Below are 25,290 nucleotides of genomic sequence, written 5' to 3' on the forward strand. Positions count from 1 at the left end.
TTAACTTTTGACCACCAGCTGTCAAATTCATTGTCTGACGGGATCCGCCAGTGTGGCACAAGCATTTTTGTACAGTTAAGTGTAAAAGTATGGATGCACAAATCTACCCAAAAAGATGTCCCATATTTGATTTGTCCATATTTTTGAGTAAATTGTCTACACCCATATTTACACTTGACTGTACAGAATAGACTTGTGCCGCACACTGCTGGAATTCCGCCTTTTGGTAATAAGAATAAGATAAATAAAACATAAAAAGAAAGTTGATCATAAACATTTATTCCTACATAAATTACACAGATGTTGACTAACTCGTTTTAGCATCATCAGCAAACCACCAGATGATGCCAAAATGACGCCCAAGACAGTTCAATAATCCATACTGACTATAAACGACAGCTCTGTCAATATAGAATATTGGTTTAGTGGTGACCACCGACGGGTTTGTTGGGGTCGACATAGTCGAGCTGTTCCTCGGGGTTGTGAGGCCAGAAGGTGGGTTTGTTGATGGGGTCGATGGCGTCCTGGGGATAGGCGTCCTTGTAGTCTTCCATGGTCATCTGGTCGTAGGGCAGGAGAGCCTTGGTCTCGTTGATTTCCTTCTGGTAGCTGGGAAAAAAAGCTTTTATTTTAGTCTATAAGCCATCATGAATCTTAGTGAAAGCAGTAGTATTAGTCTGGAGATAAATTAAACACAAGTCGTCTCCTTCACGATTTTCGTAGACATCTCTTCTAAATACCTAAAACTGGTATGGATGTGTTCCTCGTGGTCTCTAGAATACGAATTGACCGGTTTTAGTTTATGGAGAGGGGGACGTGTCGATAAAAAGGGGGGGAATGTGGGCGGCCGACCAGCATTGATATTTGTTCACATCTTGAGTCCTATGGGACCGATCGGTTCGTTTGAGGTGTCGTTTGAAAGAGCATTAAACGTGCTATTATTGCTTCATAATAACTGTAGTCATAACTGTAGTCGTTTAGAAAATATTTTAAAATATATGATTTTTTACCGTGCATGGATGGCATAAGTACTGACAAAACATGCGTCTAACTCAATAAATTATAACTTTACCGCAATTAATGTTATTACAAAATATACGAGAAATTTCATTAGCTTTCTAAAAACATAAGGTTTATTGGTGTATGGTATTATATAACCATGTAATGATGAATTTTGTTCAGCATGGGTCACTACGCACCGTCACGTAAATGGCGGGCGACCGACCTCAACTGTTCATTGTTTCTCGGGTTCTATTTTACTAATCAATTGGTGATGGATACCATTAGAAAGAATGTTAAATGTACAATAATTGGTTTCTAATAACCGTAGTCATAACTGTAGTCATTTACAAAATAATTGAAAATATATGATTTTTACCGTGCAGTACATAAGTACTGGTAAAACATGCTTCTAACTCAATAGATTATAACATTACCGCAATAAATATTTTCAAAATATACGGGAAATTTTATGAGCTATCCAAAAATATAAGTTTTATTGCTTTATAATGTTGTATAACTAGGTAATCATGAATTTTGTTCAGCATGGGTACTGTGCACCGTCACGTAAATGGAGCCCGGCCATCGTTGAGTTTTCATTATATTTCGGGTTCTATTTTTCTGATACACGGTGGATACCATTTGCAAGCATATTAAATTTTCTGTGAATACTCGATTGTTTGAAATCTGAGGCCCAAAATAACCATTTTAAAAATATTAAAGAAAATTTTTAATTTTTACCTTAGAGGTTTGCTTAGTGACTGAAATAATTTGAGAAAGAGATAATGTAGTAAATATAGCGTGAAATTTTTAGAATAAAATCAACAAACTATTTATTAACTTTCCAAAAATATTGTTTAGTTACCGTACAACTATAAACATATATGTAGGTATGCCAGGACCAATTTCGCCAAGCAAGCAAACACACGGCGCGGCGAGCGCCTGGTAGACCAGCAGCATTCTATTATTGTTTGACAGTACATTTTATAATGTAGGTATCCAAAATGATAAAATATCGATATAAATGATGGTTTGTTTGTTTTGTTTTTTATCACAGGAAACTTAAGTATATTTTGACTCTTTTGGCAAAAGCCCAGTTCTACGCGTCTACACATAAAACGTTTTAAAACCCACTCCGTAGTTAATAATTTAAAATCACCTTTTTAGTGAGATCTGAGGCTTGTGGCGTTAAAGAGATATTTGTCGCCGCACGCTCCAGGATGCAAAATAAGTGACTACTATTTGAGTAGCAGCGTATGTCCACATAATAACTATCCGTGAAGTCCGCTTTTAAGTATAGTAATCGAACGAGCGAGCGAAGCGAAGCGAAGTTCTTACATTCGACTTTGAACACGCGGCTGGCTAGCGGCACGTCTCGGCATTTCGATGTTTTTAAGCTGAACTGTCAGAAGATAGTTTGATACTCAATAAATTAAGTAAATTTGTTCTAATTTAAATGAAATTGGGTAAACGTGTAGTCGAGGGCATTATATTTTAGTCATTAAATTATGAGCAGGCCCGATCAAGAGGTTATTGAGCTAGAAGAGCTTAGAAGGCCAAAAAGCTGTTTGTGAGAGGTCTTGCTATTCTGGTCATTTTTTTGCAAGAAACATGGTCGAGTTTAGTATCAAATGAAAGTGCTTGACTTACACTTTTATAATATCGTTTTTAAATTTCCCATTTTGAAATAATTAGCAAGATAAAAATAAATTAGAATAAACATAACATATGTATTTGACATTTGACAGGAAATATTTCGGCTTAGCACAGATACAGTTTATTTTAATCTCTATGGTGGTGACTTAAATCCAGGGGAGGGACAGCCGTATACGAAGCCCTTTATTCGAAAAAATAGCGCCATCTATATTACTTAATGCTAAACTTGTAAATGGCGCTTCAAAATTGATGCAAAAAAGCAAATCTTGTCAGTAGAAAAAGGCGCGAAACTCAAATTTTCTATGCGACCATATCCCTTCGCGTCTACATTTTTTCTACTGACAAGATCTGCTTGGCCAACTATATTATACATACTACGCTTTGCTTAAATCAATCAGTTAAGGGCTCCACAGACCTTGCAATAAATCCACGCGATCTTTGATCCATTGCCGCCTATAGAGCGACATAAAATAGTTGAAATTAAATAAAATGGAACTCAAAAATGTCCATAGTAAATTGTTGCCATGTATAAGCATTTTACGTCAAAAATGTGACAGTTACGTAGAAAGTGGCGTCCTCATTTATTTTCTATTATTTTATGTCGCACTATACGAGTATGGTAACGGCACCAGTCATGGGACATTTAAGAGCAAATTTGGAGTATTTGTGATATTTCCCTGATACATGTAAAAGTTCTACCGCTTAGCTTGTTAAAAGATGAATATCCTATCCTTCTTTCATGTTTCAGGCGTGTTGTATCAAAGATACTGCAATTATTTTCCACATAATTAATAAATTAAAAGTATGTTTTTTTTCTCCAGTCATGGACACCAAAGCTCCAGTAATGGAACCCCGGTAATGGACGTGGATCCAGTAATGGGCCCCCTATAATGGACATACCCTATCAGTATAAGATATTGGAATAGGGAATAAGTTTTTGGCAAAAAACTAGTTATTAGTAATTTTTGGTATAAGCTTTTATGTAAGAATGTATTTTTCTTTCGACAGCCAACTAATAATACTTATCGAGACAATTCTAACAAACCCAAACACAATTAGGTTGCGTTTATCACAGAGTTCCTATGGCCACCTCCTGTCTCCACCATGAGATCAATTCCATGTTATCATAATATTGCATTGTCATCCGATTTGCATACGTATCCAAAATTTTAACTCAATCGGAAATCCGAAAGTGGCTCAAATGCCATTTCCAAGATTTGAGCCACACTAACTAACATACAAACTAACAGGGCAAGTTAAATAAAATGTTGTACCTAAAAACGATATTAAATTATCCGAAGTCCGAGGAGACCTCCTGACATAGTTCGTAACTAAATTATACTTCTGTATTGTTTAAACATGAAATTACGCCATGGCAAGCATCATTATGTAAATTGTCCCATCATAGGAGGTATACAGTTTTACAGCTCCTATAATGGGATTGGGCAAAATACCACTATTTTTTATACATCTCTAGAGTCACAACATAGTGTGTTGTATACCTTATCTCATGGTAAATGCAATTAACAAAACACATTCTAGTTTACACCAAGTAATAATTAATTACAATTTAATATATGGACTCACCTCTCTTAGCGAAGTTGTTAAGAATTCTTACTGGTTATTTTTTCCAGTGACACGACAACTTTTGGGTTGGCGCCAATTTCTTAAAAAGTAACCGAAATTAATAAAAAGTCAAACTTAAACAGCTCTATGACTCTTATTTATGGTAAAATATTGCCAGTGTTTATAAACTACTTTTACATACTTATTTTAGAGGATTTGTGGTTTTATGTCCCATTACCGGTTCCACGTCCATTATAGGGTCCATTACCATACCTAAGTAGGTGCAACAAAGTCAATCGCTATATAATTTTTGGTTAACCGCGAGTTCTCAGTTCGGGGCGAACTACTAGTAGTAAGATAAGGTCAATATTGAGTAAACTATCTATATTATATTTATTTACTATTTTATTTTACGGTCCAATTTATAGTTTTTGCTTACCTATTGATTCATTGGCGTTTGACATTGTAGTTTTAGCTTTTAAGTATGACTCTATTGACAGTTATAAGATGTACTACGGTATTTAAATAACGCTCGTCTGTAACTACATGATCTTAGATCTATAATAGCGACTCATAACTTCTCTGTTCGACTGTAAGTCATACAAGAGAGTTAAGTAGCGATTGCGATATAAAAAGCTATAAGTAGAAGGCTTTATCACACGTTTAGAACCTTAAGTGCAAATTGCAGATTATTACTCATATAGATGTTAAGGTTGTTCAATTCACTTTGAGCTATAAGCTATAATACTAGCAGCTTAACATGCAATATAGCGCCCAAAACAGCTACTGTAGATCTTAAATCTTTAGATGAACCTTTTAAAGACTTTTATGTCACCAGAGCCTGTAAACTGTAAACTAAGACTATAGATGTAGCTATTCTAGAGCCAGGCTGTCTTTAGGTAAGAAAATAGGTGCTAAGTGTCGCCTAATTGTTTGTTGGGATTTATATAACGGTGCGCAGTGACCCATGCTGAACAAAATTCATTATTACTTGGTTATATAATATCTTACACCAATAAATCTTATGTTTTTGGAAAGCTAATGAAATGTCTCGTATATTTTGTAAATACATTAACTGCGATAAAGTTATAATTTATTAAGTTAGAACCATGTTTTAGCAGTACTTATGTGCATGCACGGTAAAAAATCATGTTTTCAATTATTTTGAAAATGACTAAAGTTATGACTACAGTTATTGAAAACCAATTATAGTACGTTTAATATTCTTTCAAATGGTATCTATCACGAACTGATCAATAAAATAAAACCCGAGAAATAATGAAAAGTTGACGCCGATCGCCTGCCATTTACGTGACGGCGCTTAGTGACCCATGCTGAACAAATTTCGTAATTACTTGGTTATATAATATCATACATCAATAAAACTTATATTTTTGGAAAGCTAATGAAATTTTACGTACATTTTGTAAGAATATTATTGGAGTAAAGTTATAATTTATTGAGTTAGACGCATATTTTATCAGTACTTATGCCATCCATGCACGGTAAAAAAAATCAAATATTTTAAAATATTTCGTAAATTACTAAAGTTATGACTACGGCTATTAGAAACCATTTATTGTACGTTTAATAACCTTTCAAATGGTACCTATCAGCAATTGATCAATAAAATAGAACTCGAGAAATAATGAAAAGTTTACGTCGGTCGCCCGCCATTTACGTGACGGTGCGTAGTGACCCATGCTGAACAAAATTCATTATTACTTGGTTATATAATATCATACGCCAATAAATCTTATGTCCTTGGTAAGCTAATGAAATGTCTCGTATATTTTGTAATAAAATAATTGCGTTATTGTTGTAATTTATTGAGTTAGGCGCATATTTAATCAGTACTTATGCCATCCATGCACGGTATAAAATCAAATATTTTAAAATATTTTGTAAACGACTACAGTTATGACTACGGTTATTATGAAACAATAATAGCACGTTTAATACTCTTTCAAACGACACCTCACACGAACCGATCGGTGCCATAGGACTCAAGATGTGAACAAATATCAATGATGGTCGGCCGCCATCTTTGCCCCCCTTTTTTTCGACCCGTCCCCCACTCCATAAACTAAAACCGGTCATTTCGTATTCTAGAGATCACGCGGAACACATCCATACCAGTTTTAGGTATTTAGAAGAGATGTCGACGACTTTTCTCAAAACAGGCCGATTTCCACCTGTCTATATGGTTGCGTTTTTAGTCATGCGTTATTTTTGCCTTTGTGTGGGCCATAGTTTGGAGGCCACTGATTAATTCTCAAATATTGATCTCATATACACTCCCTACCAGAGACCTGTAGCTGTATAACAATTAACCCTTCGTAGGCTTAAACACGATCCGTGCGTGAGAATTTAAATCTATTGTTTTAAATGTCAAGGTCACTTTATCAATGATCAAATTTGACAGGCTACATACGAGGGGTTAATGAAATTCAATTAATTCCCAGTAGCGTTTTTTTTACTCAAGATTATTGTCAGAGATGTGAAAAATACTTTATAAAAAGTATTTAAATACAAAATACAAATACTTTCTTGATATACTATTTCAAATGCAAAATACAAAATAGTTTTTGAATTTGTATTTAAAATACAAAATACGAAATAGGTATTTTCAAAATACTTTTTAAAAATACAAATACTTTGCGATAAAAGGTACTCTGAATAGTGAATACCTAGTCTGAATTAAAAAGTAGGTATTACTCAGAATATCCGAATTGAAAAGACTCTCTTTATTCTTTGAAAACAGTGTGTCAATCAGTCCTCTATCTAAAGTGCAAATTTCTAGTTGTTTGCTCATATTAACCGGAAGGATGGATGGATGATGGTTTATAACGAACAATTTTTAAAAGCATTAATTTAGATTTGTAATGTTTTACAGCTAGTATAATGTCTCTCGTTAGTGTGATGAAAACGTCTCGTTTGTGTTTCATCAGGGCAGAAAAGTTTGTTCTCCTCTCGTACCTTGAAACCCTCGCAACACATAAGATTCCACTTTTTTAATGATGAGCGACGTTACTAAACAGATTCAACAGTTCCATGTTAAAAGAATGAGAGAGTTGCCAGGATTGTAACATCAGAAGAGATTGTAACTCCTATCAACATTACCTACTATAAAGTATTTTGTATTTTGAAAATAGAAAATAGGTCTCAAAAACTATTTCAAATAAAATACAAAATAGTTTTCTTCAAAAGGTATTTAAATACAAAATACAAAATAGGTATTTTGTATTTGCATTTTAAATACAAGTATTTCAAATAAGTCACATCTCTGATTATTGTAAGGGCAATATAATTTGAAATATGGATCAGATAGTTCCACCCTGAATGCAGTTTTTATCTAAACAAGTCAAACAATTTTTACACCCCTAATAACACACTATGACAAACACAGTACACAAAGTACATATAAACAAATTCTTCATAGATAATTCTCATAGCTATAAATTTCATGTTACTTTGAGCATCTTAGAATGGTTTAGACATCAACAAACATTACTTAAGTTAGTCAAAGAATAAACGAAAATGGTGTAACAACGAATGGTACCAGAACTTCTATGTATAATCATAATCATTTTTATCAGGGAAATCCATAGCCTGTCTACTGACAGCTCAACAAGTAAATTTATCAGTTCATGGGAACTGAATATTCTAATTAGGTACATGTCTACACTTACTTCGAAATGTTAGCGTTGGATGCCGCAACGAAGGCATCCACAGCCTTCTTGACCTCAGCCCATTGCGCGTCCACCTTCGCGGTCAGCGTGTCTGCGGGGTACGGGATCTTCAGAGCTTCATACTGCTTCTGGAAGTTGTCCACCATACCAGGGATAGGCACTGTCTGCTTGTACAGTGCCCAATTGATCTTCGGAGGCTCCGGGGGATTCGCTAGCACCCTTAAAACAAGCAAAATTTAACAAAACAAAATCGGCCAAGAAATTATGTAATACAGCTCCAAAACTAACCTTCGAAGATAACCATCGGACTTGATTTTGAAGGCGGCGAGGTTGGTCCTCTGCTCCGCCGGGACCCTCTCGGCCAAGGAGGCCCAGGAAATGTTGCTCTGCGCGATTCTTTTCGCCATATTTCGGCGATTTTATAAAACTATGAGCAGAAAATTACACCCAGAACGGAACAGACAGAAGTCAAAGACGTCAAGTTACCATAGACATTTTTTTTTGATAAAGCGCTTTCACACGATATGACAAGAAGTGGCATGGCCCGTTTGGTAGATTTTTGCACGATGCTAGTACTGCGTAGCATCGTGTGAAGGAATTGTATTACTTATTACGCGGGAAGAATTTAAAAAGTTATCAGTATATCCATTCATTCTTTGTTAAAAAATAATCGGTAGCAGCTGTTTGTTGTAATGTAATGTTAATCTCTTGATTCGCGATAGTGATGCTTTACTTTCTAAAATACGGTAACTTAAAGAATATAACAGAAATAATAATGAAAGCGATAGTTTTCGCGTTTGTTTTATACTCAAACACCACACAGTCAGTAGAAAAAAGCGCGAAATTCAAATATTCTATAGGTCAATCATTCGCGCCTACATTTTTTAAATTTGCCGCCTTTTTCCACTGACAAAGTGGGTGTGCCAGCCAGAGTATAGTTTCCAACGTTAATAATTCGAAGAATCTGAGGGCACGGTAGTGCCCCCGCCAAGAAGAGCCATTAATTATGATTACTTGGTAACATTCATCGAGCATTTCTCATAGGTAATCATAACGTAACGCCATTATGTTGGTACGTGGAAAAGGATATAATTGAAGTTATTGGAAATTAGTTAAGTAGGTAGGTATTAATAACACAATATGTTTAAATTTACACATTTAATTTGTTTACCTTTGGTTTTCGTAGTACTGGGTAAAAATAAAGTGGTACAAGTAATTTACTTTCACTTAACTAACTAATAGACATATCGCAATTCGTGTTAATCAAATATAATTCTGATCGTTATTTATACATATGCTAATTGACTTTTACTTATCAGTCTTTGTAAAACCTAAACAGTTTTTCCACTATAACCTTAATTCTATTAATTCCAATTTTCGTTGGAGTAATAAAATGAACACAGTAATTATAAAGTAATATTCAATCATTAATTTAAATCATAATATATATCATAATTCATAATCTTAGGAGACCAACTAGCAGCCAGCTTGTTCATCCGCCGTAATCATGTATTTTGCTCCCTTGTGACACAACCTATGTTTAAACGTTTTTTAATTCATAAGTCTGGTTAGGTATTATAATTATGTCCTTCAGAGTCTGGTAGGTATATATAAGTGTTCAATATAAAACATGGAAAATTATCTAACTTCTAAAACAGGGAATGTTATAATTTATGTTCTTAAAGATTACTGAGTAATGGGTAGGTATTTTGTTTAACTTTGGTAAAAGCACTGGTACCTAGATTATGTCAAATAGGAACAGTCAAAAAATTTATACCTACCCTAGGCCACAAAACCTATATTGATTTCGTAATAACTACCAGCAATACCATGCCGGTGGCAACCAAGTATACAACAGCCCGCCTGAGGGTATGTGGTTACTGCAATTCCAGGGGTGTCACCCAGTGGCGTAGCGTGGGTCTCGGCCGCTCGGGGCGGATGAAAATTTTGCCGCCCCTAGCTTACGTATTTCAATATAATAAGTGCGACTGAAATACTTCAAATATACGATACGACATTATATACGATATTATTGGTATTTATTCTGAAATTTTGCCGCCCCCTAAAAGTGCCGCTCGGGGCGGGCCGCCCCCCCCCGCCCCTACTACGCTACGATACACTCACCTATGCGGCGTTACCAAAGTGACGTGACGTTATGTAGGTACATAAGGTTGTACCTAAATCGTCTTTCTAAATATAAATTTAAATTGTTTCTTCAATGGCCTAGGGTTGAATTGATTGACTGTGTGTACAAAATCATTTATATTAAGTGTAAGTATTTACATTATTAACAACTATTTACAAGTTTATAATAAAAAAGTTCGGTTTTTGTCGAATAAAGTTGAACATCCAAATGTTTATTCGAACCAACGATAATCAGATCTGAATTAATTTAGAACAGACTATAGACATTTAGGCCGTCCGCTAGCTGGCGCGGGTGCACGGAGCGGGCGCACGCACGCGGGTGCGATTGTAGGAAAATCTGCGCCAGCTAGTGGGCCTGAGTGGACGCTCGAAGCGGAGCTTTCGGCGGGGCGTGCAGCGTGGCGTCGGGCTCACAAGTGATTTGAGCAGCGTGCACTAAGGCCGCTCCTATACGTAGGTACGCTTGCATTTGTTTAACATGCACGCCGCACGCCCCGCCCCGCTGCACGCCCAACAAGAGCGTCCACTCAGGCCTTACTTAGCGTTGCTCGTAGGTACTATTTTTCGTTCACCCGCGAACCCGCTTCGTGCAACAGCGCCAGCTATAGCAGTCGCCCTTGGATCTGAATCCAGTTGAGTCTTCGGAGGCCCTCTGTTAGAATTTCTTAAATGCTATACACATACTTCATAGTCCAACTTCTGTTACAAATAGCAAACCAATTTCTCGTTAAAAAAAGACTGCAAATTTGAAAAAACCAAGTGTCTATCACAGTTCATGAGATACAGCCTGGTGACCGACAGACAGACGGACAGTGGAATCTTAGTAATGGGTTGCATTTTTACCCTTTAGGTACGGCACCCTAAAATGAACCCGCGAAGTTTCCAATCTCGTAGGTATTTTAGAATTTCGCGCCTTTTTTTAACTGAAAATAGGGGTTGTCACGTCACACTATAAAAGACTTAACTTAAAAGTCTTAAACCACTGAGATTCTACCAAAACCCACAAAAAACGATTCATAACCTCGTCGGATTTCTCTTCTCCACATAATGCGGCGAATTAGACGAATGCCCGACCGTTCGACTTCCCAAAGTCGTTCTCCGCATGACCGGATTGGTCTTGCAAAACTTTAAAAGGTTACCGTACGCCGCTCTATATTGTCTATTGGTCGCTGCGTATATTAAAGGGTTGATCACACTCGACGCCCAGGCGAGAATGGAGGCTATTATATGAAGCCATGGGTACTGTATGCTGTCGTCTGCTACATTCATGATCATTAATGGGAGGAAGCAGGCCAGGAAACAGAGGAAGATGGTCAGCATGAGAGTTGTTAGGCGGGAGTCCTCTTCTTTTTCTTTTGCTGTTTGGCCGCTGAGCTTGCTGGAAAGACAAAACATTTTATTTGTTAATGAATATGGAAATTATAGTAAAGGTGAAGCAAGGATAGTTTCAATAGTAGGTAGTTACAGTCGGTTGCATCAAACATTCCAGTCTGTTCCCGCATTTTAGTTACGCTAACAAGTAGTTTATTACAGTTGGTGGGGGTTATACCAGATCACCATTATAGGTACCTACCCGAAATGATATAAGTAGAGATGATACATACGACGTAATTATACAGTACTGTTAGCAAATTACTAAAGAAGATTCATGAAAAGAATACCTAGATGAAGTAAAAGCGGGAAACTAAACTTACACAATGACTTACCCAGGTATTGAGTTTGGTTAAAATAATTACGAAGAAGACAGAATACGATTAAATAATTTATTTTATAGAAAAAACGGTAGAAAAAAAAGATTAGACTTGATTTGAAAGTAGTATTTATAATTGAGCCAGCCAACCGTGTCAGTTGACTATTATCTGGGAGCGTTCCACACCACACATCACTTTTTTATAAGTACTTTTACTTTATACAGTTCTGTGCTTTAAACGTATGCTAAGACTACTATAGATATATAGCTGGTCAACCAAATCTTGTCAGTAAAAAAAGGCGCGAAATTCAAATTTTCTATGGGACGATATCCCTTCGCGCCTACATTTTTCAAATTTGCCGCCTTTTTCTACTGTCAAGATCTGGTGGCCTAGCCAAGGTTACAATCGCTATCGCTTCGACAACGAAACGCTTTGTGTGTCTCTATCACTCTTCCATATTAGTGCGACAGGGACAGTTGCGTTTCGATCGCTACGGAGCGTTAGCGATTGGTACTTTGGCTACGCGGCCTGGTTGACCAAGTATAGGTAGGTACCGTAAAATGGGGTGAGTAGGGACAAAACTGACATTCAAACCTCGATAAAACTTTATTTTAACATGTGGCAAACTGATTTATATATACCTACAATAATAAATGTTCCGGTCGTTAGTATTTTGTTTTTTTTTTTTATGATTTTGTGTAAGTAGTTCCATTTCATAACTTTAAAGATAAACACGAAATAGTAGGAAATCCCAGCTCACCCCGTAGTTGGGGTGACGAGGCATTTCCTACTAAGGTGAGGTTTGAAAATTGTTGGATCGACACTTTGGGATTATGAAATTATAATAGCTTGATTTGTTCTTAGAATATATAATTTACGTAGCAGTAGCCTGTAAAAACCAACTCACCCCTCTGTCATCCCTTCTCTCCCCATTCATAACCCAACTGCCCTCGTAATAATCCCTACTTATCCCATTTTACGGTACTTACCTACTTCAGATAATACTGGTAAGGTTGGCTAGCAAGAAATTATGTATATGTATGTAGGTACTTCCATATAAAAACGGACCTTAGGCGGTGTTTTTTTTTTAAATAACGGCACTAGTCTTTTTAAACCATGACTTGATGGGCTCAATACATATACCTAAATATATACCTATATATATATAAAGTTTTGCCGTGTTCCACAGCGAGCTTAGGAAAATTCAAAGAATCTTCCTCGACCAGAGTGATTTAGGTACTACCTACACTGGAACAGTCCCACTGAGTTTGCGTTCCAGTGAAATCAGATGACCGACTAAATTATGTCATCCCTTATTATACTAAACGACACAAACTTATACTAAACCCACAACCCGTGTTATGTACTCACATAACTACTCAAGATATACACACCCACATACACACCTGCGGCCCTCCAGCTTTCTCTTGCTCTCCCGCACTCGCCAGTATATGCAAGAGTAGGACACAATGATCACCAGACACGGCAGCGCGAAACCAAAGACAAACAGGTACTTTTTAGGAGAGTGTCCGGCCTCGTCGGAGAGAATTGTGCAGGAGAAGGTTTTTTTGTCGAGCCCCAGTGTGCCCCAGATGCCCAGCAGTGGGGGGACCTGAAAAACAAAAAAAACGTGGTCACTTTTAAAGCCTATAAGCCTATATATAAAAAGATATCTCTTTCTCGCTCTCACTTATGAGTGCGACGCACCAAGGTTACGGTGCGGTGCGATGGTGTGTATTATATTGACGTAAAAATCCATTTCCTGATGTTTTGTTGGACTCTTTGTTAAACAGAAGATGACAATACGAGTGATGAGATGGTAAAGAAGGTGATACGACTAAAACAACGCAAAATTTCATTCAGATGCGGTTAGTTTTGCCATAAAACTTAGGTGTTTCAGTCACATTTTTCCGAAAAAAGTCATTAAAGGGGAGGTCTTTTCTTTGGAGATATAGGTACCTAAAAATTGATAATTTTGGCAGTGCGGCAAGAAAAGGGTTTAAAGAAAGTCCATTTATTTTATTATGTCCACTAGAAAAGCCAATAACTTTATCTCATACTGAAAAAGTTGAGATCCTAAATCTTTGTTAATGCTATGAATAAATATTACAAGCTTTTATTTTATACGTTGGCAATTAATACTAAACATTATGTAGGTAAGTTACACAATTAAAAGTTATGTTTCCGCTCCAAAACAGTAGGAAGTAGAAGTAGACCACACAGCGAGCGTTTATATCAAAATACATATTTGCAGTAGGAACTGTAGGAAGCTATAAAACACCTAATTTTGTATCGAAGACGGCTTATACGACTATAAAAAATCTACGAATGACGAATCTGTGAATGGCATGCTACTCAATATTGAAAAAACAAATGTAGTACACTTCCAACTTAGAAAAAACACAAAAGATAAACTTGATATATTCATGAATGACATTCCTGTGCCGCAGGTTAACGAGGTCAAGTACTTAGGATTTATTATAGACTCAGGACTATCATGGTCAGCCCATATAGAAAATACTTGTAATAGGCTCTCCTCGGCGTGTTATGCGTTATCCAGATTGACCCATAGCCTCTCTGAGGAGAACCTAAAAAAAGCGTACTTTGGGTATTTCCACTCCATACTAATATATGGAGTGGACCTATGGGGTACTGCTGCAGACCGCGATAAAATATTTAAGTTACAAAAACGTGCACTCCGCATAATGGCACAAAAACCTCAAGACCACCCGGCGAAGGAACTGTTCATTAAATTCGAAATATTAACGTTGCCTAGTGTATATATACTTGAAGCATGTAAATACATAAGACGGAACCTTGCCTCGCTGCCCACCAACGGGCAGATGACGGGCACTGTGACGCGCAGGCGTGACCAACTGCGGGTGCCCCCGCGCCGGCTCGCCAAGTCAAAAAAAACCCTGGACGTACTCGGGATTAAACTATATAACACATTGAATGATGATATAAAGCAAACACCAACTGATAAGATGTTTGTTAGGAAACTAAAGGCTATATTAATACAATTAGCTTGTTATAAAATTGATGATTTTTTCTCCGACTATAAGTCATTGGCCCAATCATAAATTAGGAAATAAAAACTGACGTTATTTAATAACATGTTACTTAAGTTAAATTAAGTTTAAAGTGTTTACAACTTTGTATAATATCATAATGTACCTACTATGACGTGTAAATAACTATTTACCAATAAATCATTATTCATTATTATTATTTATTCATTATACGAACCATAAATTTTGTAAACACGCGGATATACGATGGCCAACCATTCAGGAAATTTACGAATGACATTCTTTCATATAAACATATTAGAGTCTGTTCGGAAAGAGAAGAGTCGTGGAATGTATTGGGTTGGGTCCCATACATTCCACTACTCTTCTCTTTCCGCACAGACTCTATTAAAGGACTGAAACTGTACGGCTACCACCTGTTTGACACTGACATTATACGCTAGCGTGTGCGTAAACTTAGTTTTTATGCATTTCGCTCGTACTCGCATATTGGTGCGAGTGAGATGTACCTACCTATAGAAAGAAAGTTACGCATAGGTAGGTATAAGGTAGGTATAGTTTGTAGCTTTCTAGTAGAGCCCGAAGGCTTATCCTATTGTCTATTGCTCAGTAAAACCGTACGTGCTACTTACCTGCAAAAAAGGGTCCTAATTATTCTACCTGAGCGCGGGCTAGTCCAACGCTCAAAAAACCAGTGTAGGTGCGCTCTCCGATAACGCGCCTTTGTTACGCATCTCGATGACACATTTTAGACTGGTTCTGTAGCGTTCGACTCGCCGGCACTCAGTAACCGAAGTACCGATTTTTTATGCAAGTGGTTGTGGCACGTGGCACGAGCGGTTTTACTTAACAATAGACAATAGGATTAGCCTTCGGGCTCTATTAGAAAGCTACAAACTATACGTTAGCGATTATGTCAGTGTGACACTGCTAAGGAAGTCGGCAGTCGTGGTAAGGCTACTGAAACGGTAGGCACAGTCAAATAAATTAATTTCCGACCCATTTCGTACTTTGTCACAGTGACTATCAATAAGTGAAAGTCGCTAGAGACTTCACTGAGAAAAGGTACAAAATGGGTAGGAAATTAATTTTTTTGACTGTAGGGTACATTTATGACCAAAACACACGCACGGCTCGCCTTTATTACCATTAAATTGATTCCATTCGAAATCGTAAACTTAAATTCGGCTAAACGAAAGTCATTTATTTTATTGTAAGTAAACAAAGAAAGTATTTTTTACTTAAGTGCTTAAACTCATAAACTAAAAAGAAAATCGTAAAATTTTATTCCTCAATTGGATGAAACGATTTGAATAATTCGGTCGGCATCATGGGAGTAATACCGTAATACGTAGAAATAGGAATGATAGTTAACGTTAATGCAACTGGTAGGCGCACCAATTTGTAAAACTATTGTGTCATGTGTGGCGCGAGTCATAGGCGGGAGCGGGTAGCGTTATATCAGCTTTATTAGAGTACCTACATTGCTAACGACATCATGATTACTTTTTAAAATTTCGCGCAAAGTCCATGTATTTATGTAGGTATGTAGTTTTCCTCCAGAATCCAGAATACACTTTTGAATTACATACTCTCAAACGTGCACATGGAAATAACAATAAACAGATTGGAGAGTGCATTACATAATATGAACAGAATTTACTAAAAAATGTAAGTATTAGTGACTCATCTACATCTCAAAAAACATTTATTGAACAAAAACATGACAAACATGACAAAAAAAAACAATAAATAAAAACAACCTGAAATTACAATTAAACTAAATACATACATTATATTAATATTTTTAAAGTGATACGATAATCTTGCGTAGTTACCTATGTAGTAAAGTAAAGATTAAAAAAAAATGTTGAGTGACTTGTAAGTACTTTGTGACTACATGAATCCTTTCATGGTTGAAAGCTTTTTCCCATTTAACCATTTTGTATCCAACATCGTAACACCGAACGAGAGTTAATGATTGAGCCACATTAACTAGCTCTCGGATGTACAATTTGAGGCAATTAAACACAATATGGAAGTGCAACGAACTAGCTTCCTTCATAATCCGTGTCTATGGTTCGACTGTGTAAATACATGTTTCCCTGAACTGTTATCGTATTGTTTGTTGTTGTGATAATAAATGTAGTGGAATAGTATGAAAGAAGCTTTTTATTCATACAATGTTGATTAAGACGTTCATTTGTTTCAGTACCTACATATAAGTTTTAATTGTAATCACACAATAATGACACCACAACACAACTACGATTTACTACACAAATATTTTTTTTTGTTGCAAAAATATAACAATAGTTATTTGTACAACAAGAGATCAAAGTTTGATATTTCTTCGAGTGCTTATTTTGAGTCCCGTGCAAGCGAAAGATTCTATAATAGATTCACGAGCGTAGCGAGTGAATCTAATTTAGAATCTTGAGCGTAGTAAGGGACTCAAAAGCGCACGAGATGTAAATAACTTTGATCTCGTGTAGTTCACAAAACTTTTCACCTCAGCAGTGAGAACATATTAGAGAACCCGAAAAATGTATTCCTTCTTCATCACTTACCTCTATTCACTCATGTTTTCTTAAGATATGCCAACAATTAAATTTTCACCTCAGCATCTCGAACAAGGGTACTTTGCTACTTAAAAACAGTGAGCAAAATCAAATTTTGCTCACTGAGTGAGCAAAATCGCATTTTGCTCATTTTGTCTCACTCAGAGAGCAAAATGCGATTTTGCTCACTGTTTTTAAGTAGCAAAGTACCCTTGTTCGAGCTGCTGAGGTGAAAAAAATATTAAACTACGAAAATTTAATTTCAAGAAATACATTAAAAGGCACGCAGGCAAACATGAGTACTCTGTGTTATTCCGCTAATCCGCTTACCAGTTTAGAAACACTTATGTATGAAATACATATATCTCTAACATCATGTACCAGCTATTTATTATTTTTGTCATACCAGAGAAACAAAGGATCTCAAAGCACAAGTAATGGAATGGAATTAAATAAAACCTTTTATATATTAAAAGTAGATACTTTGTTTGGAAACTGACATCACTGGTAAAAGTACCTATTAAAGTCACCCTACCCCTGATTAATCATCAACCTGACAAACCCTTTATGAGCAAGAATCCCAAAATATCTTGCGCACGGGCATAATTAAGGACCGCGCATTTGAAGTCTGGAGTGCCTCTCCAAAAAGACTGTCTAGACGAAGTGGCGACGATGGATGATTTATTAACTTGCTATGTATGTGTAAAATAAAGTAATTAGCATGGGAATTAGTGAAATTTCTTGAAAAGCTTAACCTAACATTTATAAGCCTATATTTTATCAGTAAATTAATTAAGATTTCATTCGTTTTAAAAATGTTACTAGCAGGTTCCTCCAACGGGTTCCTCTATGAAAATTATTGGAAATAAAAACGTCCACATATTTATTTTCAAAGTCCAAAGTAATAAGAGCAACAGTAGGCCAGGACAGGAGACAGTAAGAGGAGGAGAAGTAAAAAGAGGGAGCCCGTCCATTTAATAATAGTCAAACCTACCATGAGACCGAAGGACACGAGCCAGATGAGTAGTAACTGCACCCAGATCTTGGCGGTGGTGTAGATTGAGGCGTACATGTCGTAGTACGCGATCAGAGTGTATCTGTAACAAGACAATTTCACCTTTACATTTAACACAATAATTAACACAAGAAAATGGCGTTAAACACAAGACAATTAATTGTTAAGTAATTTAGGATTCAAGCTATTTTCGTTGGTAAATTCATACGCTATAAAATGTCCAGTAAGTATAAATAAAGTACCCGGCTCAACAATTAAAGACCGTGACGATTGGATCAAAATTGATATCCTGCGTTTACATCGTGTTATTTTGTTTTTTTTTCTTCTGCATTCTTCCTCTTCATTCCTGTACCATATAATATTAGTATGTATAATAAAATAACATGTAAGATCATATATAAATACCTATCACTCAACACATAAGTTGGAACCGTAGAATTACAACGCATTTCCGTTTCCTATTTTATTTAGTTTCTTAATCTTATTCATTTAACTTTAAGTTTACACATGTGGTGTGTGCCTATAATTAGCTGTGCAATAAACTTAAGACACCTATCGAATGTACCTATACCTAACAATGTATCATAGTAACTGCTGTTGGCAGACCTATTATATAAAATAAAATGAAATAATGGGTCCCAGCGCGCATAAGTTGTTCGCAGAAATCGCGAAGCGTCTGGTTGACGTAACTGGTGACCGAAGAGCTGGCGGCTACCTCGCACAACGTATCAGCATTGCGATACAGCGAGGAAATGTCGCCAGCATCCTTGGTACAATGCCTCAAGGGCCTATTTTAGATTTAAGCTAGTTTTTAATTTATTTTAGTAATACACTGTATATATCTTGTTTGTAAATAAAAAAAAAAAATGAAATAAAACAGCAGAATTTAAGAGCATGGCTATTGTCGGTGGAGTATACGCCAATCTAACAAACAATAATCGTAAATGACCCTACATGAGGTGCAATAAATAAATTAACGCTTTCCAAACCAGTAAGCCGTTATCACTTGTTTTATCGTTTATCGTCAAACAGCACTCCCCTTATCGCTGTGGGAAAGTGGCAAGACAAACACTCGACTGGGGATAAGATAATTACGGTATTAAAACAAAGCTTGGCAATAAAGGATAATTAAGGTTGTAAAGATGCTTTCGTGTATGATGCTGCTATTTTTAAGTATAGTTTATGTGGGAATCAATTATGTAAGATACAAAGTTGTGTTCGGGGAATTTTGAATACGTCGCCTGCGCTGACGTGTACCACTGTTTGACTGTCTCATCTCGTTAAACGTCCACAAATACACAATTTCATAATGGAATGGGCGAGCCGATTTTCTTTAATTTCATATTGGCGTCCACAGTTCACACCAGCACACCACATCATTAAAACTGTCAATCATATTGTGCTAAAAACTGTGTAACATGCGTTCGTTTGATTTTCAAAAATAACAAAAACATCATCAACTTTAAAGCCATATGCTTCTTTACAACAGATAAATAACAAAATGTTAATCCTGCCATTGTGTATTCCTCACATCTTGAGATAAACAACACAAACAACTTTTGTTACGAGGTAGTGCATAAAAGAGCACCAACATATATCATAACGAGCACACAATAGGGTCGCCAATGTCGCCATAACGAATATAAATGACATTGCTGATGTATTTACGAATACGAATCTCAGAGTTTACAGTAGGAGACGTTTACGAATACTGATGTTACTGCAGAAGCAGATGGTAAAAAAACCGGCCAAGTGCGAGTCGGACTCGCGCATGGAGGGTTCCGCACCATCAACAAAAAATAGAGCAAAACAAGTAAAAAAACGGTCACCCATCCAAGTACTGACCCCGCCCGACGTTGCTTAACTTCGGTCAAAAATCACGTTTGTTGTATGGGAGCCTCACTTAAATCTTAATTTTATTCTGTTTTTAGTATTTGTTGTTATAGCGGCAACAGAAATACATCATCTGTGAAAATTTCAACTGTCTAGCTATCACGGTTCGTGAGATACAGCCTGGTGACAGACGGACGGACGGACGGACGGACAGCGGAGTCTTAGTAATAGGGTCCCGTTTTTACCCTTTGGGTACGGGACCCTAAAAACAGTTACAAAATTTCAAATAATGATTGTACAATAACAACATTTTACCATAAACACGAGTCATAGAACTACTTAAGTTTAACGTAGGTATCGTTAATTTCGGTTTGTTTTAAAAGTAATGTCCATGATTGGAGAAAAAAAAAACGTTTTATAGAAATTGGTAATTATGTTGAAATATGAAAGATATTAAGTACCTACGTTGAAAACATAAAAGACGAAGGACAGGACAGTCAAATTTTAACGTGAACCTACCCAGACATTTTACAGGTGTCAGTGGAATATCATAAAATGTGGAACGACATCATTATGGTCAAATTTATTTGAAATCATGATGTTTAATAATTACACTAACTTTGATCTATTCAAGTCGGTGCAAAGAAGATAACTTTATTTAAGAAGGACTCTAAACATTAATTTTACTACGTTTTTGTAATACCAATGACAATGCAATCCAAGACCCTAGTCCTATAACCCGTGACCGGTGCCCGGCTCATCTGCAGCTCAGCCAGCCCAGCGGCACTCGAGCCGAACAGAGCGCCTTTATGCGCCGGCTGCCGACCCCGTCAATGGGTTTATTTTTACATGAACCGTGGACGAGCAAGAAACAAGATGCTAGCGACATAAAAAAACCAGAATTACTCTTAAAAAAATTAAAAACTTACTGTAAAAAATGTAAGTAGTAAAACTATCTTATAACTTTTAATTTTAATCTGCATTACTTTTACTAGTTTTACTTATATTACTTACTTTACATAAGTGGCTATATTGTGTGTAGCTATTATTGTTTAGAGTGGCTAGATATACAATAGAGTTGATATTTACAACAGCTGTATATGCTATAAAAAAGAAACCGTAGTTAAAGTTAATTAATTATTAATCTTGAACTAAGACAAGTTAATTAAATATTTTATTTTTAATGTGTTATTTGAAGAGGATACATTTAAACGATAGATACGTGACGAGAGTACGAAAACCTATTAAAAGTAAAATTCCCCAAAAAAAAACATTTTAGCGCAGTCCACAAAACCGCTTCAGCTTATGACTTAACATTGACATCCTTACCTCATTTTCGTTTCAGTAGTTGCAACCACTCATAGTAAAACTTAACTCTACACCAACCAAATAAGGCTCATTTTCGAACGCCCGCATGCTGTGCTGTATGCACCAGATTTTTATGCATGTAAACCGATTTTATTCGAACATAAAGGCAGATTTGTTTTCTGACAACACCATGTATAATCGGTGTTAACTTAAGTGTGTATGTACATATATACAAAGGACCTACGTCATTCAGTAAGACATTGTGGTGGTTACGATCATGGTTACGACTCTGGTTTAATGGAACGATCATTAAAGGTAAAATAAAGAGGATTTTTATTTTTCGAATTTGGAGCAGCTTTCAAGCTGTAGTTCATTGGTTCGAACACTTCGAACCCGGCATCATCACTACATACCTAGTATAAAACAAAGTCGCTTCCCGCTGTCTGTCTGTCTGTCTGTCTGCATGCATGCTTAGATCTTTAAAAAAAAACGAAACCATGATGGAGCGGTGGTTTCGTTTACGAGCTAACATTAACACAAGCTGTTAATTTTTGACAGTAAAATTTATGTCGCAAGTCGCAACATCAGCATGATCATTAACTGGTGGTCTTTCCATGGTTTTTCACGCAAACACGCACCTATCTACTTATTCGAAAACGAAGTTTGGTTCATAAACTTTGATATGATACGAAGGTTTGTCTATTTTGACATTCGTAACATACCTAATACATAAAGTGTCATTCAATAGAACTTGCTAACTATGTAAACAAAAGTTACTAGTAAATTGACAGTCAGTGTCAATTTTAGTATGGCGGTTTGTTTACATATTTAATAAGTTCTACTTACGTGGACACTTTACGTGGGTATACTTATTAAGTGGGTATACTTATTAATGACACTTTACGTGGGTATACTTATTAATTATCAAACACACTGCCCTACATAAAAGAAACAAAGCTGTATTTTACATCATTTCGTAACATAAAACTGTTGTCAGCAGCATTTAATAATAACTTCAATTTCATATGAATTGAAATGTTGTAGTAACACAAATGGCCTGCATAGGGGTGTCTAATTGACACACGCATTCGTTTTCATTTGTTTTCGTGTGTGGAACTGTCAGAAGATAGATGCGCTGTCAAAGTGTTTAGGACCTGTCTCTATTAGGGACAGACTGAGAGAAGGTTACATTGTTGTGAAGTTAAATATTCGTCTATTGTTATTTAGAAGCTGATTAAAATTATTAGACTTAAGTGACAGTTGCACCATCTTCACTTGACAGACCGATCAACATCTTCTCATACAATAAAATTGAGCGAACGCTAATTGTGACAGACGGTTTGGTGCAACCGACCCTTAGGACCAAGTGCACCATTTGCACACTTTTGCACACTTTTTGACAGTGTTTTATTCGTTTCACTAAGCGCCACTTGCACCATCCCACTAACCCCGGGTTAACCGGTTAAACATGGAGTTACCATAATTATGGTTTAAATGGTTTAATTGCCTAACCCCGGGTTAGTGGGATGGTGCAAGTGGGCCTACCTAAGTGTGTCATTATGACAATGAACGCTGTAGTAGAAATAAGGCCCTAGAAATATACTCTGGCGCATGGCATGAGAAATAACGCACAACGTAAACCCTTTCCAATCCATAGGTACCAATTCCTTGAACAAACCTGACCAAAGTTGAACGGCCGTCGTCTACCTATCACCATGCATTAATATTAATGCAATCTAAACTGTCGTGCTTGCGGGCCATGATTTGAATTTAATGGCTTGTATACCTGTTTGCTGGTGAAATTGTTGACATAAGCTGTATATTTATATTTCAGAAACTAAAATTACTGCTTGATTGGGCAATTAAACCGTATATACAATCTGTGCCAATTTTGTTCTAAGCTGACAGGTTAGAGGTAGGGTTTGCAATCCGGATCCGAAATGTATGAAATTATCCGGATCTATCCGGATCCGCGGATATTCCCATACATTTCGGATCCGTCGTGCAAACCCTAGTTAGAGGAATTGGGGGAATTGAATTGAAGGGATGTTTACAAAAACAACATAACTGACTACACTGGTTGACACTTGAAACGATTAACAATGTTCTTAAAAAAGTGTCAACCGCTCTTAAATAAGCAGTTATGTTGTTTTTGTAAACATCCCTTCAATTGTCGGAAAACTATCCTGATAAAAACAAAGTTTACCTAGCTCGTAGTGACTGATGTCAATTGTCCCATTGAAATTCCAAAAAAAAATTCAAAATAAAATCCAGCAAATTATCTAAACAGACATCTAATAGGGGTTCAATCAGAAAAGGCTTTATTTTCATTTATTCGGATATGTCTACAGTAGAAACGTGAACCTAATTGCAGTGTATCTATAAATCAAATGAAATCCTTTAATTGGTCACTAACGTCACTAATGTCACTCACGTGCCTCAAGTCATAGTCAATTTAAGCTTTGAGCCATGTGAATGACACTTGAAGAGGGTTCCCGGAGTTACAGATACGTCTTGAGAGTCTGAAGAGCTTGAGTGTAATTCTTAACCGTCATCACTTATCAATTTAAGGAAGCCAGATTCAGTGATCGATTTTTGTAACTTTCTTTAGGGATAACTGACAATTGTTCGGATTTTTTCTGATCAGATCGGGGAAATCCTGAAGAAAGGCCAGGTCAAGAGTACCCTAAACCGGCGAGCGTGTATGAGGAATGTTATGAAAGTAACGGAAGCGAAAGAGGTATGTCAGGATCGTAGCAAGTGGAAATCCGTGGTCTCTGCCTACCCCTCCGGGAAATAGGCGTGATTATATGTACTTATGTATGTAAATATGTATGGTCAGAACATCAGGTCAGAGACGCAAAGGGAGTAAGTAAATGATCTTACCTGTTGATGGTGATAGCCACCATTGAGAGCAAAGAAACTGCCTCATTCCCGTAGAACACGAAAGCGAACATCTGACACAGCTGCTCGCCCAACCCCCAATCTGCTCGTATAAACCTCCGCGCAGTCAGTGGTAGGTTTATTGCGCAGAACATCAGATCTGACACGCAGAGGGAGAGCACGAACATGGTCGTGACGTGGGTCCGGAGTTTAGGGTGCATGAGGAGGGCCACGGTTGTGACGAAGTTGCCTGGAACAAAAAATATCTGTTTAGAAGGGAGTTTTATACCTTTGGAGCAGAGTGTGGAGTAAGGCTCTAATGGGGATACCAAATGTTGAAAATCCTCACGAACTATAACTGCATAGTTAAGTTGAGAATGAGAATGCACCCGACAATCAACAGGATATACGTTTGTTTGCCACCATCGTGGTATAGAAGACAAACAACCGTTAATATCCCGCTAATGGATTGGCCACTCAACTCGATTGCTGAGTGCTTTGCAAAATGGACGTCATTAAAATACTCGATTGTTACGGTATTTTATAGGATCGTTTAACAATTATAAAAAGTGCAACCCTTTAGGAAGCTCATCAATTTGTTTATAAGTTGTTGTTGTTTTCTGCTAGTAGGTATCTACTTGCGTGTGAATGCTGGACCGCTGGACCCTAATCACGAAAAACGAAAATCTCTTTATCTGCTTCCCAATATTGCTCGAATAGAATATGAATATGCAAGAGCGATAAGCGAAATTTCGATTTTCGTTTTTCACTGTAGCCCCTCAGCAAGTCAGGACGAGTCACGATTAAGTACCAGTTACAACAGAGATTATGTTTTAGATACAAATATTTATCACAAATATACGCACTCTAACGCCCAGACAATAGAGGCGTGTTCAGATATTTGTGAGC

General features: G+C 36.7%; 3 protein-coding genes across 5 annotated transcripts in view; 1 reads left to right on the top strand and 2 right to left on the bottom strand.

The window, feature by feature from the left end:
- LOC134651923 (uncharacterized) overlaps positions 1-25,290 on the top strand; it is a 343,848-nt gene that overhangs the window by 29,572 nt on the left and 288,986 nt on the right. The window lies entirely within an intron of this gene.
- LOC134652003 (ATP synthase subunit d, mitochondrial) lies at positions 418-8,410 on the bottom strand. The gene is made up of 3 exons (XM_063507157.1): positions 8,202-8,410; positions 7,914-8,132; positions 418-609 (listed from the first exon to the last, which is right to left on the bottom strand). Exons 1-3 carry the CDS (start codon positions 8,318-8,320, stop codon positions 423-425), a joined length of 525 nt encoding a protein of 174 aa, XP_063363227.1. The 5' UTR covers positions 8,321-8,410; the 3' UTR covers positions 418-422.
- LOC134651967 (protein trapped in endoderm-1) overlaps positions 11,038-25,290 on the bottom strand; it is a 46,862-nt gene continuing 32,609 nt past the window's right edge. For 2 of the 3 annotated variants that reach the window (XM_063507110.1, XM_063507111.1), the window contains 4 exons: positions 24,385-24,631; positions 18,337-18,439; positions 13,144-13,361; positions 11,038-11,436 (listed from right to left, as the gene is read on the bottom strand). In XM_063507110.1, coding sequence (XP_063363180.1) covers positions 11,073-11,436; positions 13,144-13,361; positions 18,337-18,439; positions 24,385-24,631 — 932 coding nt within the window. In that variant the 3' untranslated portion in view covers positions 11,038-11,072. The remainder of the gene's footprint in view (positions 11,437-13,143; positions 13,362-18,336; positions 18,440-24,384; positions 24,632-25,290) is intronic. The other variant, XM_063507112.1, reaches the window with a different exon arrangement.

This window comes from Cydia amplana, chromosome 11 (genome assembly GCF_948474715.1).
Source record: "Cydia amplana chromosome 11, ilCydAmpl1.1, whole genome shotgun sequence".
NCBI lineage: Eukaryota > Metazoa > Arthropoda > Insecta > Lepidoptera > Tortricidae > Cydia > Cydia amplana.